The following is a 14,178-nucleotide window of genomic DNA, read 5'->3' on the forward strand; positions in this document are numbered from 1 at the left end:
TGTACCCAGTAGTATAGATTTACACTGCGATTTCGACCTGTCAAAAAACACTTTGCCATGTCTAAACCATCTTTTTAGTATTTATAAGTCATTCTTAATGTAGGTCCAAAATGATAAGGCATGGTGCATAGTATTTAAAAGGTAGGACATGTGTACTTATGTTTTACATGTCCTGGCAGTGAGAAGCAAACTATTCCCGCTGTTCCCTCTGACTGGAGCTGGCATGACAAACTGGCATTGCATCTGGCTTGATAGTCCTAGCACAAAGTCCTTCCAAACCAGATATCTGGGATTGTATATCTGATCGCCCATATTATCTTTATCTTGATAAAACAAAGCTGCAATTGCAGACATAAAGTATCAACATGACTACAAAATATGGCAATTCATGTGTCACCTTGATTCACAGACTGATTATATTCTCCTATAACTAAAAACAATAAAAACATGTGGCTACCACAGTGTGTGTCCATGATATTATGGCAGTCCATAACTGAAAACAATAAAATATGTCAGTCTATATAGTAAGCAGACATGATGCCAACATTTCTGCGCGTCTGAGAACGTCACATTTTCTGAAAAGCGATAAAAGACTCTGAATGCAGGCATATTATAAAAATAAAAGAGGCTTAAATGGGAACTGCATGTTGTTCAGGACATTGGTAAGACAGTTGGATGGAGATGGAATGTCACTTGCCTGTGCTGAAGGGCAGCTGGCCAGATGGAAGTGTCACTGTGCAGTTTCATTGGGGGCACTGTGAGGCAGGCAAGGCCATGGAAGATGCTGTACAAGTCAAACAAGATATTGTTGCTCTCTCTGTGGAGGACCCTCAATGAAACGTTGACAAGATTTAATTATTCAGGTGCTGGACAGATGTGTTTCGAGGCAGCGTCCACCATGAATATCTCTGCTTGGCAGTGAGTGTCTTCATGTTGAATGGTAGCAGAAAACGTTGGGTCAAGTGGTAGTGGCTCTGTGTTGTCCTAGGCAAAATGTTTTGTGTTTAATTGGAGTTAGGGTGGGTTCTGTATGAAGATCATCAAATTGCTATCTACTTATGACATTCACAGCCAGCCCAGAGTCTGTTAGCGTAGAGACATGTGTATCTTGTATGTCACTTCACATGTTGGTTGACCTTTCCGTTTGTAGTTGGGCTGTTGTTCATAAATGATATAAGGAAAGTTTAATCTTCATAACCATCTTCCTGAGAGACTGACAGGGATAGATGGATGTTCTTCACAGACGATGTTTCCCTCTCCTCGCTGAAAATAGTTGGATGTCACACCCTTGCGATCACTGGGGCTGTGCATTAATGTGACGCTCTCTGCTTCTGCATGTAGGAGAGTAGGATCTGCTTCACATGGGTACCCCCACTTTTTGCTAGTTTTCACTGTTTTTCGACCTTAGTCTGACTGTGGCCCTGCTAATCAGGACCACAGCCCAGCTGCTTCCTCTCTAAAATGGTTTCCATGTACATTAGGTACATATCTAATTGGATTCTGTAGTGCCTTATAAGCCCCTAGTTTATGGTAATCTATGTACCTAGGTCATAGGTACCTCAGAGGCCTACCAGGGGCTGAAGCATGTATTATGCCACCCCTGGGAAGCTCTCCAAAATGGCACCACAGGTCTGCTACTCAAGCCTGAGTAAGTATGCTTGCACCCCTTACAGTGGTATAGGCTACCTATACCATTGCATACACATATAAAACCTATAAGTCACTCCTATGGCAGGCCTTAACAATCCTGAAGGCAGAGTGCTTGGTTTTTATGTGAGAGGGTGCCCCTGCATGAGCAGAGCCCCTCTGCAGCGTTCGGAGTACCTCCTCTGATGCTGTTTGTGGTGCAGCCTGACCATATACTCTTAAGTGCATTATAACCTCGCGGTAAATGCTAACTTTGGGATGGCTGTACGGAAACATGTCGTGTTTGGTATCAAACGCTTTGGAATACTACCCCCCCCCCCCCTGCCAGTTCTGGCGGCGGGGGTAGCATTCCACCCTTCTAGAGGGAGAGACATGTTCACACAGGTCTAACCCGGTAGGACTTACTACAGCCCTGGCATCACAAAATGGATGCCTCTGCCACAGACACAGGTCTGGCCTCCTGCTGCTGACCGAAACTCCAGCAGGGGCGGCTTGGACAATAGGTTTCCTGTCACAGGAAGGTATAACCACCTCTCCAGAAAGGCAGATGTGTATTGGGGCTGGACAGGAGCACTATCTGGTACTTTGAAGTCCTGCAATGGGGGCACACTTGGTGTCCCTATGCATAGTCCAGTTCAAACCGGTTGCAGGGGCTACCTGCCCCTGCTCTGGTGTGAAACTGGACAAATGAAATGGGTGTAACCACCCCTCTTTCCAAACCCTCCCGTAGGTGGGTCCCTAGAGTATGTCCAGCCCCCAAACTTTGTTGAAGTATGGGAACCCAGTCCTTGCGACTTTAGATTACCCTGGATGAAACTCTGCAACATATATCCTGGACCTTCGATGTTCTACTTTGCTTAGAAGACTGAAGAAATCTCCCATGGCATCAAGGAGTGACTCCCCTGCTTGGCAGGCAACAAAGAAGCAACTGACCGGTCTGCATCGCTGAAGCTCCCGCTGGATGCCGAAGTCTTTGCATCACCAGAGGTGGATTTTCAGACTTGCCCGAGGCTACCCTGAGTCCACAGCAAATCTGAGGTCCGTGGCTATCGTGGGTGATGTGGAACCGTGACCCATGGACACCGTGAACTTTTGCAGCAACATCATCTTCCTGGTCTTTCTTGAAGTTGTGCTTTGGGCTCCGAGTAGCCCCAGCCTTGAGTATCTCCTGCACCGAAGATTTCTGGCCTCCACTCCACGAGTGACCCATGGGCCAGTTTCCAGTGTGACCGCTCGAGGCTCCTTCGCGATTGCTAGCCCGTTGGCTAGTAGGTCCCCACAAAGGCAATTCCTCTTCTGATTGGGCTTTCCTGGTTGATCCAGACATGCCCCGACTTACCTTCCGCTGGGTGAGTCCCCCAGACCTTTCTGGTCTGCACCGCAGTACTTTCTCTGATTTCCAGTGACTTGCCGTTGCCAAGGCTTGTTGGGTCCAATCTGGTCGCCGACACCGCAGCACTCGACAAACTTTGCGGGACAGCTCTAATCCAGCTCCTGGTTGTCATCGGCGCCTCCTGGACCTTGTAGCTGGAGAGTCAAGACACCCGTCAACTCACCTGAAGCACCCGTCATCTGTGGGCATTGGTCCATCCTGCCCTTGGTCACTGGTAAGTGACTCAGACTCTGTCCCCTCTGCTTTCAGGTTCCTTCCATCCTATATCCAGGCTTGGATCGCTTCGGACACTTCTCCTCTTCACGGCAGCAGCACTTCTTCGCCAGCTTCCATTGAAATCGACAACGCGACCCGGCACCAAAAGACACCTATGCACCCGGCTTCCCTGGGTGAGGTAACACGAGTACTCAGGTGCTCCCGTGGGTGCTAGCCCTAGAACTTCCTAAGTCCAAAAGGGTTTGGTCCTGACTCAATTCTAAGTGTCCCTAATCTTTAAATTTCCAACAGCGACATTGCCCATAGAAGCTAACGGGAACCTGCGGTTGTGTTTACACACTGCACACGGCCCCCTTGGGTCCCCTGCGTCACTACCTTGGGTGGTTCCTTGGGGTCCCAGTGATTCTACAGGCTCTAGGCCTTGTGTTTAGTTCAGTCATGGTTCTTATACCATTTTATTGGTATATGGTTTGGAACGCCCCTAGGGCCCAAACGTGTATTTGTGCTATTACTGTTGATTGCTAACTTGTAATTTAAGTACTTCGAACTCCAGTCTCATGAAGAGACTAGTGGGGTGTGTTTTATCTTAAATACATATATTTTAAATATATACCTGGTGTGGTTGTCCTTTCATTTGATCATTCAAGAGATTATAGACTGGTAAAACAAGCTGCTTTACATTCCTTCAAGACTTAGCCTGAAGGCTGCTCTCCATGGCTACCACTAGGATAGCTTTCAATAAAGGTTGTCTTTGACCTATTCACCATAAGGGGTTGTTTGGACTGATAAAGGGTGCCCACTATAGCTAGTGGAAAGCATATATCAGGCTAACTTCTCACACTGCACACTTGTTAAAAGTGATTAAGTCTCTTATGGTGAGAACGGTTTACTTAATTGCCAGATAGTCTGTGATACAGGGACCAGGTTAGTCCAGCTGAGAACTGTACCTTACGTATTTGATACAGAGCGTTGCATCGCACTGTGCCGTTTTCGATGAGGAGCTGCAATTGGAGGTCCTGTGTCATTATGATGAGTAGCTGTTAGGGCTGTGATGTGAGGTCCCACATTGAGTTGCATAATGCTGCATTGGTCTGATGAGGAGCTGCGAGGTGCTACAATGAGGGGGTCCTGCATCACGCTCAATCGAGTTGCATCGGTTTTTGAGGAAACCCCCAGTTGTGCCAGGAGGAGTACCCTCTCATAACAGCCAAGGGTCCAAGACCTGGGTAGCACCATTTGGGGATCAAGACTCACTTCAGCAGAGGCCAGTTGCATGACACAGGCAGGTCCAATTGAGTCTGGGCAGGAAGGCAGATTCAGGACAGGTCTCTGGAGCTTATGTCCCTGGAGCTCAGCAGAGCTGTCCTTTTTGCAGCAGGGCAGCAGCTCAGTCCTTCTGAGTATTCCACAGGTCCAGATGTAATCTGAAAAGTGGGTGTTAGGGTCTTACTTTTACACATGGTGCTAGTTGTGAAATGAGAGAAGCTTCTGGAGTTTTTCCCAGCACAGAGATGTTTGGAGTTTCCTGCATCCGTGCCCTGGTCCCAGTTTGTCTACCGTCACAATAAGCTAGTGTGAAGTTCTTTGTGTGTGAGATGAGGCAGTGTCTTTGATGTGCAAGTTTGACAGGTGTTAGGTCCACCCCTTCCCATCATCAAATCAGGATAGCACATCCTGCCAACATCCAGGCCCTTTGTTGTGATACTCTCTGGGAGGAATACACAAAGGCCAACTGTCAACTACATCTAGTCATGATACCCAAGAAAAAGTCTTCAAGCACCAAATGATTAGGAAAAGAAAACGCAAACTATAGAAAAGTGTAATTTTAATAATTGTGACTTAAAATCAGACTATACCCTTAATGAGGGTGTTAAATGACAATTCCTCTGACACCAAACATGACATTTACCTGCTTCCACACAAAAGTTATCACTTACTAATTGTACTAAGGTAACCCAATGTTATCTTATGGGAGCTGTTGGCCTTACAATATTGAAAAATAAATTTGAGAGTTTTACTACTAAGACATGTAAAAAGTACATGACAAACTTCTTTAGATCCTATCCCATGGGTGACATATATAATACAATTTAAGGTTTAGGCCTGGTATAAGATTTATTTTACCAGGTCAAAATGGCAGTTTCAAACTGCAAACACATGCTGCAATTACAGGCCTGAGACATGTTTTTAAAGGGTCACTTAAGTGGTTGTTATAGATAAGTGCTTCAAGCCCACTAGTAACATTTAATTTACAGGTCCTGGGTACATGTTGTACCACTCTACTAAGGACTCACAAGTAACTTAAATGTGCCACTTCGGTGTAAGCTGATTTTACCATGTTTAAAGGAGTGAGCACAAGCACTTCAGCACTGATTGGTAAAGGGTAAAGAGTCCTAAAAGCGAACAAAAACTAATACAGCAATACAGGAGGGTTGAACGCAAAAAGCTTGGGGGTCATCTTGCAGCGAGGTCCTGGTACAACAATGTCCATGCACGACACTCTCTCATCCTCCCTGAGGATGAGATTTTATTTTTTCTTGCTTATCCCACAGGATCAGGTCCAGGAAGGGGTTGATGTTTGTCCACATCTGGTGTTCGTACCTTCAAAGAATGGCCAAAGATGTTGCTTCTGTAATTGAGAAAATGTTGTTTCCCAAACAGCCCATACTACTGTCTTCCTAGTTAGTTGGAGTGGGGGCAGTACAATGCAACACTAGGTAGTTTCCCCACCTCTTTGCCACTTTCATCATCACTTATAAACATTTCAAGAACTTTCTGTAAGCAGAACTCAGAAGATCCTTTGTTACCATAGGTATGGACCAACATAAAATTCTGAGCTGAAGGAATAGACATGTTATGAGCCACAGAGTCCCTTAACTAACTTGGAATTAATGCATATTGGCCATGTGAACACCTGTCAGGGAATGTCAGGCATATATGATAGATTGTGGTGAGCTCTGGCAATCTTACACCACAGCCCACACAAGAAATCCACACCGTTATTTTAAAGGTTTTATTTTAAGCCATTTTTTAATGTGGAATAAAGGGAAACATCCTTAACCACGAAAGCTTTTCTACGCGTTACGTTTACAACGGTACACTTACCATGTAAACGTCTTTACCACGCGTATGCCTTCCACAACCGTTTTTACCACGCAAGCTGCACTGGAACCTGATCATCTTCGTCAGGTTCAGTCCGTTTTTGATGTCGGCGAAGACGTGTGTTAAAGGGTAAAAATAGAAAAAGGGGGTTTGGGGGGTCTCCCCCAAAATGTAAAAAAAATGTGTATGGAAAAAAAAGGGGGCTTGGGGGGTCTCCCCCCCCCTCCAAAAAAAAGAACAGGATAAAACGTTGGGAAGTGGTGACAGTCGGCGTCGTTTTAGAGGAAACGGAATGACGCTTCCTCTTTACGATGTAGGGCGTAAGCAAAGAAGATCGAGGAGAAGACGTGAAGAGGTAAGGGGAATAAAAGTATTAAAAATATATATACATATAGATTTAGGGTAACGGGCAGGGGTAATAATAATGATTGGGGGGTCATGTAAGGGTAGAGGGGAGGGGTATAACCTTTACCAAGAGTATTCCATTACCATGCAAGTATGCGTGGTAAAGGAATATTCGTGGTAAAGGTTGTGCGTGTAAATAGCATTCCGTTGTAACGCATGCGTGGTAAAGGCATGCGTTGCAACGGAATGCGTTGTAACAACTTACAACCTAGAATATATGAAAGATTATAATTGCAGAAATCAGTTAAGCCATAGCAAGAGTGTAAGTAGACATTATAAATATTAGAGTACATTTTGTCCAGCCTTCAAGTATCATCATTTTTGCCATACTGAGGGCTAGTATGTTAACCGAGTCAACACGCATTCGTGCCTGAACTTCATTTATTTCCCAAGCTTCGAGGCTGCATTTGAGACAAGGCCAAGTAAGGTCTCTACTGGAAGCAACAGCCCAGATGCCTTGGTGTGGCTCAAGTCGGAGCCGTGCTGCTCTGCTGTCTGTAATGTTGTCAAAGTCCTGATCTCTCTCTCTCGTGACAATCCATTATATACTCTGTAGATCATTTATTTATAATGAAATGTCTGAAATAACGCAGGAATTCCCTGGCACACTCATGTTAATGTCTAATGCTCCTTTGGTTTTCCTTGGCAACAGTTAATCAAACGAATGTATGATCTAGTAGCATTATTACAAAACACACAATAAATGTATTTCACATTGTTGCACAAGAAGGAAAATAAATGCAATAGCTATTGCAAAAAAATAATGACTTATTTGGTCAAAAACCTAAATGAGCAACTAAGCCAAACACAACATAGTAGGCCCTTTAAATACATATAATGTAAAATATATGACACGCTGATTCAGGAGTGTTGTGGCCTGCTAAAGAAGAGATGTGTCCTCGTGTTACTTGTACTTGTTCTCCACACACAGAATGACTGCAGGCACGGTTGTCGTCTGTGGGATCTGCGTGATGTGTAGGAGGGCTTGTAGGCAGCAGTGGTGGTTGCTGGGGTAAGGAGGTCGCAAAGACAAAACTTTCTATCCCTCACAGAGAGTGTCCAATTAAAGTCCCTGCTTTCCAATTTATAGCTGGCGATTATCAAATCCCAATCTGTACAAAGAGGCGTGGCAAATCTTGGCCGGCAAGGGTCTTTGGAGGATAGATAGTCTAGTCATTACAGCCCTCTTGTAGTCTTAGGTTTCTACAGAATAAAAAAGGGAGATTTTCAGGAAATTGCACTGCCCTCTGTACCACCTACTCCCTTTTTCTATAAAATTCCTGTAACCTCACTTGTATCCCCACTTAAGTGCAGAAAGAAATACTGATCATTTTCAGAGAGCTGCCACTATATTGGGTCTGCCTCTTTGTTTACCCTACTGCATTTGCCTCATATACTGGAGTGGGTTGTTGGCCTCCTCCCACTCTGAGCTTGGACGTGCACTGATTGGGGGCCTGTAACCAGGAAGCAGCCTCCAGTCGGTTTGTAGATCTAAGAATGGTTGGGACAGAAAAGGCGGAATACCTTGCTAAGCCGAGCCCAGCTGTTTTTCAATTGCTCTTGAAAAGTTTGGAATATTGAACATCATTCCAACTCAGTCAGGACATCTCAACGATTGTCCTTGATACAGAAACAAAGACAGCTAAACAATATCACTGTCCTAGACACCCCCACCCCACAGCAGCTACGCAAACTCCCTCCCCCTTCACTAGAATGCACTTCTATAATGGCTAAGCTTCCTCTTAGTAGCCTCAAACCAGTTCCATTTCAGGCATCCAGAGCAGCAGCAACAGTTATACGATATATGCTCTGCATTTTCATCCATTCCCATCATTTCATGTCTCTATACTCAGTACTCATTGTTTACCTAGCACTCATCTAATCCAACAATGTGATTTACTACGTCCTTTGTGGTGGATATATGAATCAGATCCAGATTTGTATCCAAAATATCTTCCGATATCCCTCTGCCATCCGGCCTCTGCTGTGTGTGCAATGGGGACACTTTCGCCATAGCCCATTTCTTGACGTCAAGCAGCCATTTCTTAACCTCTGGTCTTGGTGCTAGCTAAGAGGAAAGATGCTATGGGGTGGTAGGCAGGAAAGCACCAGACACACAAATTTACTTGCCTGTTTGCTTACCTTGGTTCTCACTATTTGCCCAAGCACCCCCAAGGTGACCGCAACCTACCCGTCACTTTTTTGTTTAAATTCAGTACCTCAGACCAGTATTCTCATATCTGATTACATTACCACACCATGTGATAAAAGTCTGCATGTTCCTGCAGACATGTGGGGCAGGAGTCAACCTCTCCAGGGTGCATCTTAGCCATTTGTGGTGGTGAAAGGTAGGTTTGATGTAAATAATTAAATTGAGTGAATTTACATCTGGGTCTTTGTGCACTCCATAATTTTTTCCCATTCATTACCTGCAATTTTCCCCCCAGATTCAGTTCTTATTTTACCTCAATATTGACATGTCAGCATAGTAGGCGGGGGCAATAGTCAAAACCAAAATGCTCACAGCATGTTTACTGCTCCCCCAGTGTAATATTTGGGTGAGCACCTCTTATTTTAAGGGTTCTCTCTCCTGTGTAGCCCATGTCTGTCTTTTATATGCCTTAAAGATCCTGGTTGTCACTCAATACTCTTCCTACCTTAGATCCTCAAAGATGTAGACCTTGCCCTCCAAGTACAGGTCCCCATAACTGAATCCCCGTCTCGTTCCAAGACTTCTTATCATATAGTCCTGCCACAGTGGTAGCTCTGGAGCATATGCTCTCACCATCCCAGCCCTTAACATATATCTACTCCAACAATACCTTGCAGATTGAAGAGCCCTGGAGCACGACCTCGGAAGCCCGTTCCTTTCCAGCATCACCCCAGTGGTGGAATCTCTACCCAACGTGGCCTTCGCCCCCTGGCCCTCCGAGTCACTTTTACTTTTTCTCCTCAGGGAACAGAGCAGATGGAGCACTCATAGTGCTTGGAGTAACTTCTTTGTTTGCTGTTAGTATCGTTTTTTTCCTTATCCTTATTGATCACTCTCACAGCATAACGCCATAACTTGTAAAGTTACTTATTTTTAGTAAATTATGCCCATTGTATCTTGATCAAAGGCTCTCAGACTTGCTTTGCCCTAGGCACCATTCCTTTGAACATGCCAACGTTCATCCAGAGGCTTCTGTTCAACAGCGGTCAAAGATGATTTGATTTTAAAATGTTTAAGTTCTAACCCCTGATGAAGGGCTCACCCCGAAATGCATTGAGGAGCTGGCGCATTACACTGTGTGTATATATGTGTATATTGCAGCTGCATAAGATTTCTTTGATTCAATAAATCGGAATGACCTTCATTCATTTTGGTGATACAAGGCAAAAAAAGAAGCACACAAATGTCTATAATTAGCAGTGATCCCGGAGACACAAGTACATTCTTGACTTGTGCATTACAGTTAGGGATTATTTCCTGATTGCATGCCACAACAAGCAGAAATACAAGAATAGACTTGAGAAACTAGAGTGTCTAATTACAAGGATCTCCACCAGTTTAATTTGCCTTAGGTAGTTCCACTCAAACGGCTCATGTTGTCATCTGGGATGATTACTTGGGGATAGTGGACACCAGAGACATGGCAGCTTAGAATCTTCTGGGTCACCTCCCAGCATTTAACACCATTGGACATCTGCTGATTTTGATTAAAGGGAGGGGTTTGCATACACTGACCAATGGGCCCCCAAGTGGGTAGAATTATTCCTAACCCTTTTCAGACAATGATGTAGGGTTTATTTCAGTGCATCTTCTGTGGTGCCCTACAGTGTTTTGTCCATTCTACTTTTCTCTTGCAGTGTATGCCGGGGTGTTTCAAGCTCCCACTCCCTTAACCTCCACCAGTAGTCTGCCTTAAAGAGATCAGTGTCTCTAGGAAAGCAGAGACGTTCAAACGTAATTCAGTCAAATCAATGATTGAGTGGATGCTTATCAATACTCATATGGTCTCAGCAATTATATACTGTGATTCTCATGTGATGAATGAAGCAATTTTTACTGGTCGTTGCCCAACATCCATAAAGGATTCACGCAATGGAGTGTCTTTCCCTTTATTATTTATTGTGTCCATTTAGTGCAAGCCAGAGAACTCAAAAGAGCTTTCCAAGGTAACAGATGGTCAATTGAGATCAGATATTAGACTTTTCAGTTGAGACAGATCTAGGAATAATTGGTGCTGGTCACTGGAACCTCAACTTTCTGCTGTAATGTAATCCAAAAACCTGGAAGGACAAGTACATTTTCAGGGAATTCCTTAAACTTAGAAAAATGACTTTGGTGCTAAGGGACAACCAGATGGAAGTGTGGGGTTCCTGGACATAACAACAGTACATTAGTCTTGTCATTAAAACAGAACCAGGTCTGGTACATCCACCTCTGGAGGCTTGCTGGGTAATTTATTGCTGGCTGGCAATCACCTGTTTGTTAGAACATTTGATGTATATTCTGGTATCGTCAGCTTACGTGTAGTATTCAATGTTGATGTTGTGAGTAATGTTCATGAGGTTCCAGGTAGATTGAAGAGGGTTCAAGACCGAGCTGAGCCTTGTGGGGCACCAGAGTGATATTCATATAGGAAGAAACGTAAGTGAGCTGGTATGGCCTGTTGAACAGGAAAGAGGCGAATCATTGGAGAACTATACCAACTACTTATACTGCCACACATGACAGATGCTGGTAAAAAACAAAGGCAGATTGGCGGATATGTCTGCCTCTTTTCAAAGGTAAGTAGCTAAGTGCCCCAAATGTTCATGAGGAATGGCTGTTTACGTTGCTGGTGTGGACATTAGACTTGAAGTCAAAGTCAGTTCTAAGAGTTGGGTAGCTGTTTACCACAGTCTGAATAACTTTGGTTAAACAGGAGAGATCTGTTTCTGGTCAGCAATTGTCCAAACTTTCTGTAACTGCATTGGACTGCTTCAACTCTTCTCAGTATATACCTCAATGGCTGGAAATTGTTGCAAAGCTGTAGGGAGACATTGATGAATTGGGTGATTTTTGGCAAGAGTGATGGATAACGTAGAGTGACGACTTCTCGTGATCCAAATTTCATTGGAAGGGTATGTGGACAAAGTCCCGCCATGGAACCTGCATATTCAAGCCTCTTGACGGTAGTCCGTCACATGTAAGTGGTCGAGCATGGAGCTGTACCATTGCTAAATGCAAGATATAGAGCATGCTAGGTGCCTCTGTTGCCCCAAACGTGTCTATTTTTGAGTAAAAAGTTCCATGGGGTCAATGAGTAGTGGCTGAGATGGAGCCACCGAGGAAGGTGGGAATAGAACTGTTTCTATTTCCTGTAAGATTCTCAAGAGATTTTTAGCCCATTGATCAGAGTCTAATGTGCAGGTTAGAAAACAGGCTTTTAATTTTAAACTGCACAAATGAAGCCCCGGAAGTGCATACGCCAAGGTGTCTGGTCACATAGATGGTCTCATTTCCTCCACAACCATTTCAGTGCTCTACTCTATAATTTCAAGAGGCATAGTTCATCCAAGAGCCATATATTTGTTTTGGCGTTTTGTGTTTAATGTAATGGGCCAGCAATGGCTGTAGTTACATCTTATTTTATTATGGGCAGGATTTCTGCTGGGTGGTAATTCCAGTAGGGCTGAAGCCCAGAAGAACTCTCCCCTCCACTTACCAACCAAGATGTGCCATTACGTATACTTTCCTAACATGATAGGGTATAATATGCTAGAGAGATGATGCTCCCTTTTCTTGAACGTCTGCCACACTTTCTTGGAATTCTGATGAAAGCCTTCTACAAAACATGGTGGTGGATCTGACACTGTACACAAGGCGTTGGACCTGCACCATTTTTGGTGGCATTAACATCACACTGTGGTGGACGTCATGGCGAAGACAGTGGTGTCTCCCACAGCAGTATGTCTACTACAATTGAGGCAGCTCCTAATAGAGGTCTGATCTCTGGTGACTCCAAATTGGGATCCACCACTTTTCTCAAGGATCCTCCTACTTTAAATCAAACCTATATTCGCTTTTGTAAACCTTTTTCAAAAAAAGAAAATAATAATTCCAATTTGTTGAACTTCATAAAGTTGGATAGATTTTGAAAAAAAGCATCACAAATAGACTGAAGCAGAGTTGCTCATAATGACAAGTCTTCTCATGTGTGGGCAATCTTTCCGAACCATGTAGCTTTTGTAAACAGGGTCCATGTTATATAGTGAGAATTTAGACACACTGAAAAATGATATAAGGATTTTATAGTCTATTAGTAAAGGACAATGCTTAATCCAATATCTGAGTAATCAGCACCAGGGACGTCTCATGTATCACTATTGTATACGTTTGCTTTAATGTTTTGCGTGATGCTTTAAGAAGCAGTGAATGCAGTGATTTTCTTAAGGAATATGCAGAAAGACTACAAACTGAACCATAAAAAGGTTTTAATGACCATGTTTGACTGCCATGGCTGACCCTGCTTCTTTCTCTTGCAGCATGACTGTTCTGAATACACTGGCAAGCCAGGATTCCTACACAGCCAATGTATGCCAGGACAGTACAGCCCAAGTCAACGGATGCCAACACATCAGCTGCCAGGATGAGACCACAGCGATGCCAAGGAAGGAAAACGAATATCAGCTGCCAGCGGCTAAGAACAGTGTCTACCAAGCTATATCGCCGAACCTAGAGAATGAATATGAACCGCTGATGCACGCAAGCTAGGAATGAATGGCTGAAACTGGACAAGGACCAGGCCTTGTTCTAGAGGGGGGCCAGGCCCACCCAGAAGAGCCCCTGGCCCACCCAAGGCTATTTACAAGTGAACAGCCGCCTTGATATGCTTGTAATGCTTCATGGGGCCTACAATTGTCTTTCTCTTCCCAAATTCTTAGAGGAAGGACTGGGCCTTGCTGAAGGGGTGAAATCTAAACACACAACATTGGTTCCGTGAGACGCTTTTCATACATATTCAGCACAGCTCTCTCTCTTGGTTTACAGAATGTATTGCTCTTTTTATTCACATATAAATGTCAACAAAATCAATTAAAGTGCAGATGGCGCAGTGCTCAAAAGATGCAGTGGAGTGCAGAATTTACAACGTGACATATATACGCTGGGATTTTTGGTAAACAAGGAACAGTGGCGCTGAGTCCATTGGGGGCGCTGAGGCGCTGCCCCACTAGCCACATCGCCCCTAAATTCGTTATAGCAAGCAAATGAAGCAAAGCAATTCAATTTCTGTCAACTCCACGTGCGCGAGCGGCAATCAGCCACTGGAGGGGGTGGGGGCGGGGCTGCGGCAGCACTCAACCCTGTTTGAGTGACAGTCAGACTGTCACTAACAGCGGCGTGTAGTGCGCATGATCGGGTTTGGGCTGGTCATTTTTATGACCAG

General features: G+C 44.3%; 1 protein-coding gene across 1 annotated transcript in view; it reads left to right on the top strand.

Moving 5' to 3' along the window:
• Window positions 1–13,851, top strand: part of LOC146829601 (uncharacterized) — a 165,138-nt gene extending 151,287 nt beyond the window's left edge. Inside the window, exon 8 of the mRNA XM_085608303.1 lies at window positions 13,277–13,851. Within this exon, the coding sequence (XP_085464429.1) occupies window positions 13,277–13,505 (229 nt within the window). The 3' untranslated portion in view covers window positions 13,506–13,851. The remainder of the gene's footprint in view (window positions 1–13,276) is intronic.
• Window positions 13,852–14,178: the final 327 nt, after the last annotated feature.

Source organism: Triturus cristatus, chromosome 5_2 (assembly GCF_964204655.1).
Source record: "Triturus cristatus chromosome 5_2, aTriCri1.1, whole genome shotgun sequence".
Classification (NCBI taxonomy): domain Eukaryota; kingdom Metazoa; phylum Chordata; class Amphibia; order Caudata; family Salamandridae; genus Triturus; species Triturus cristatus.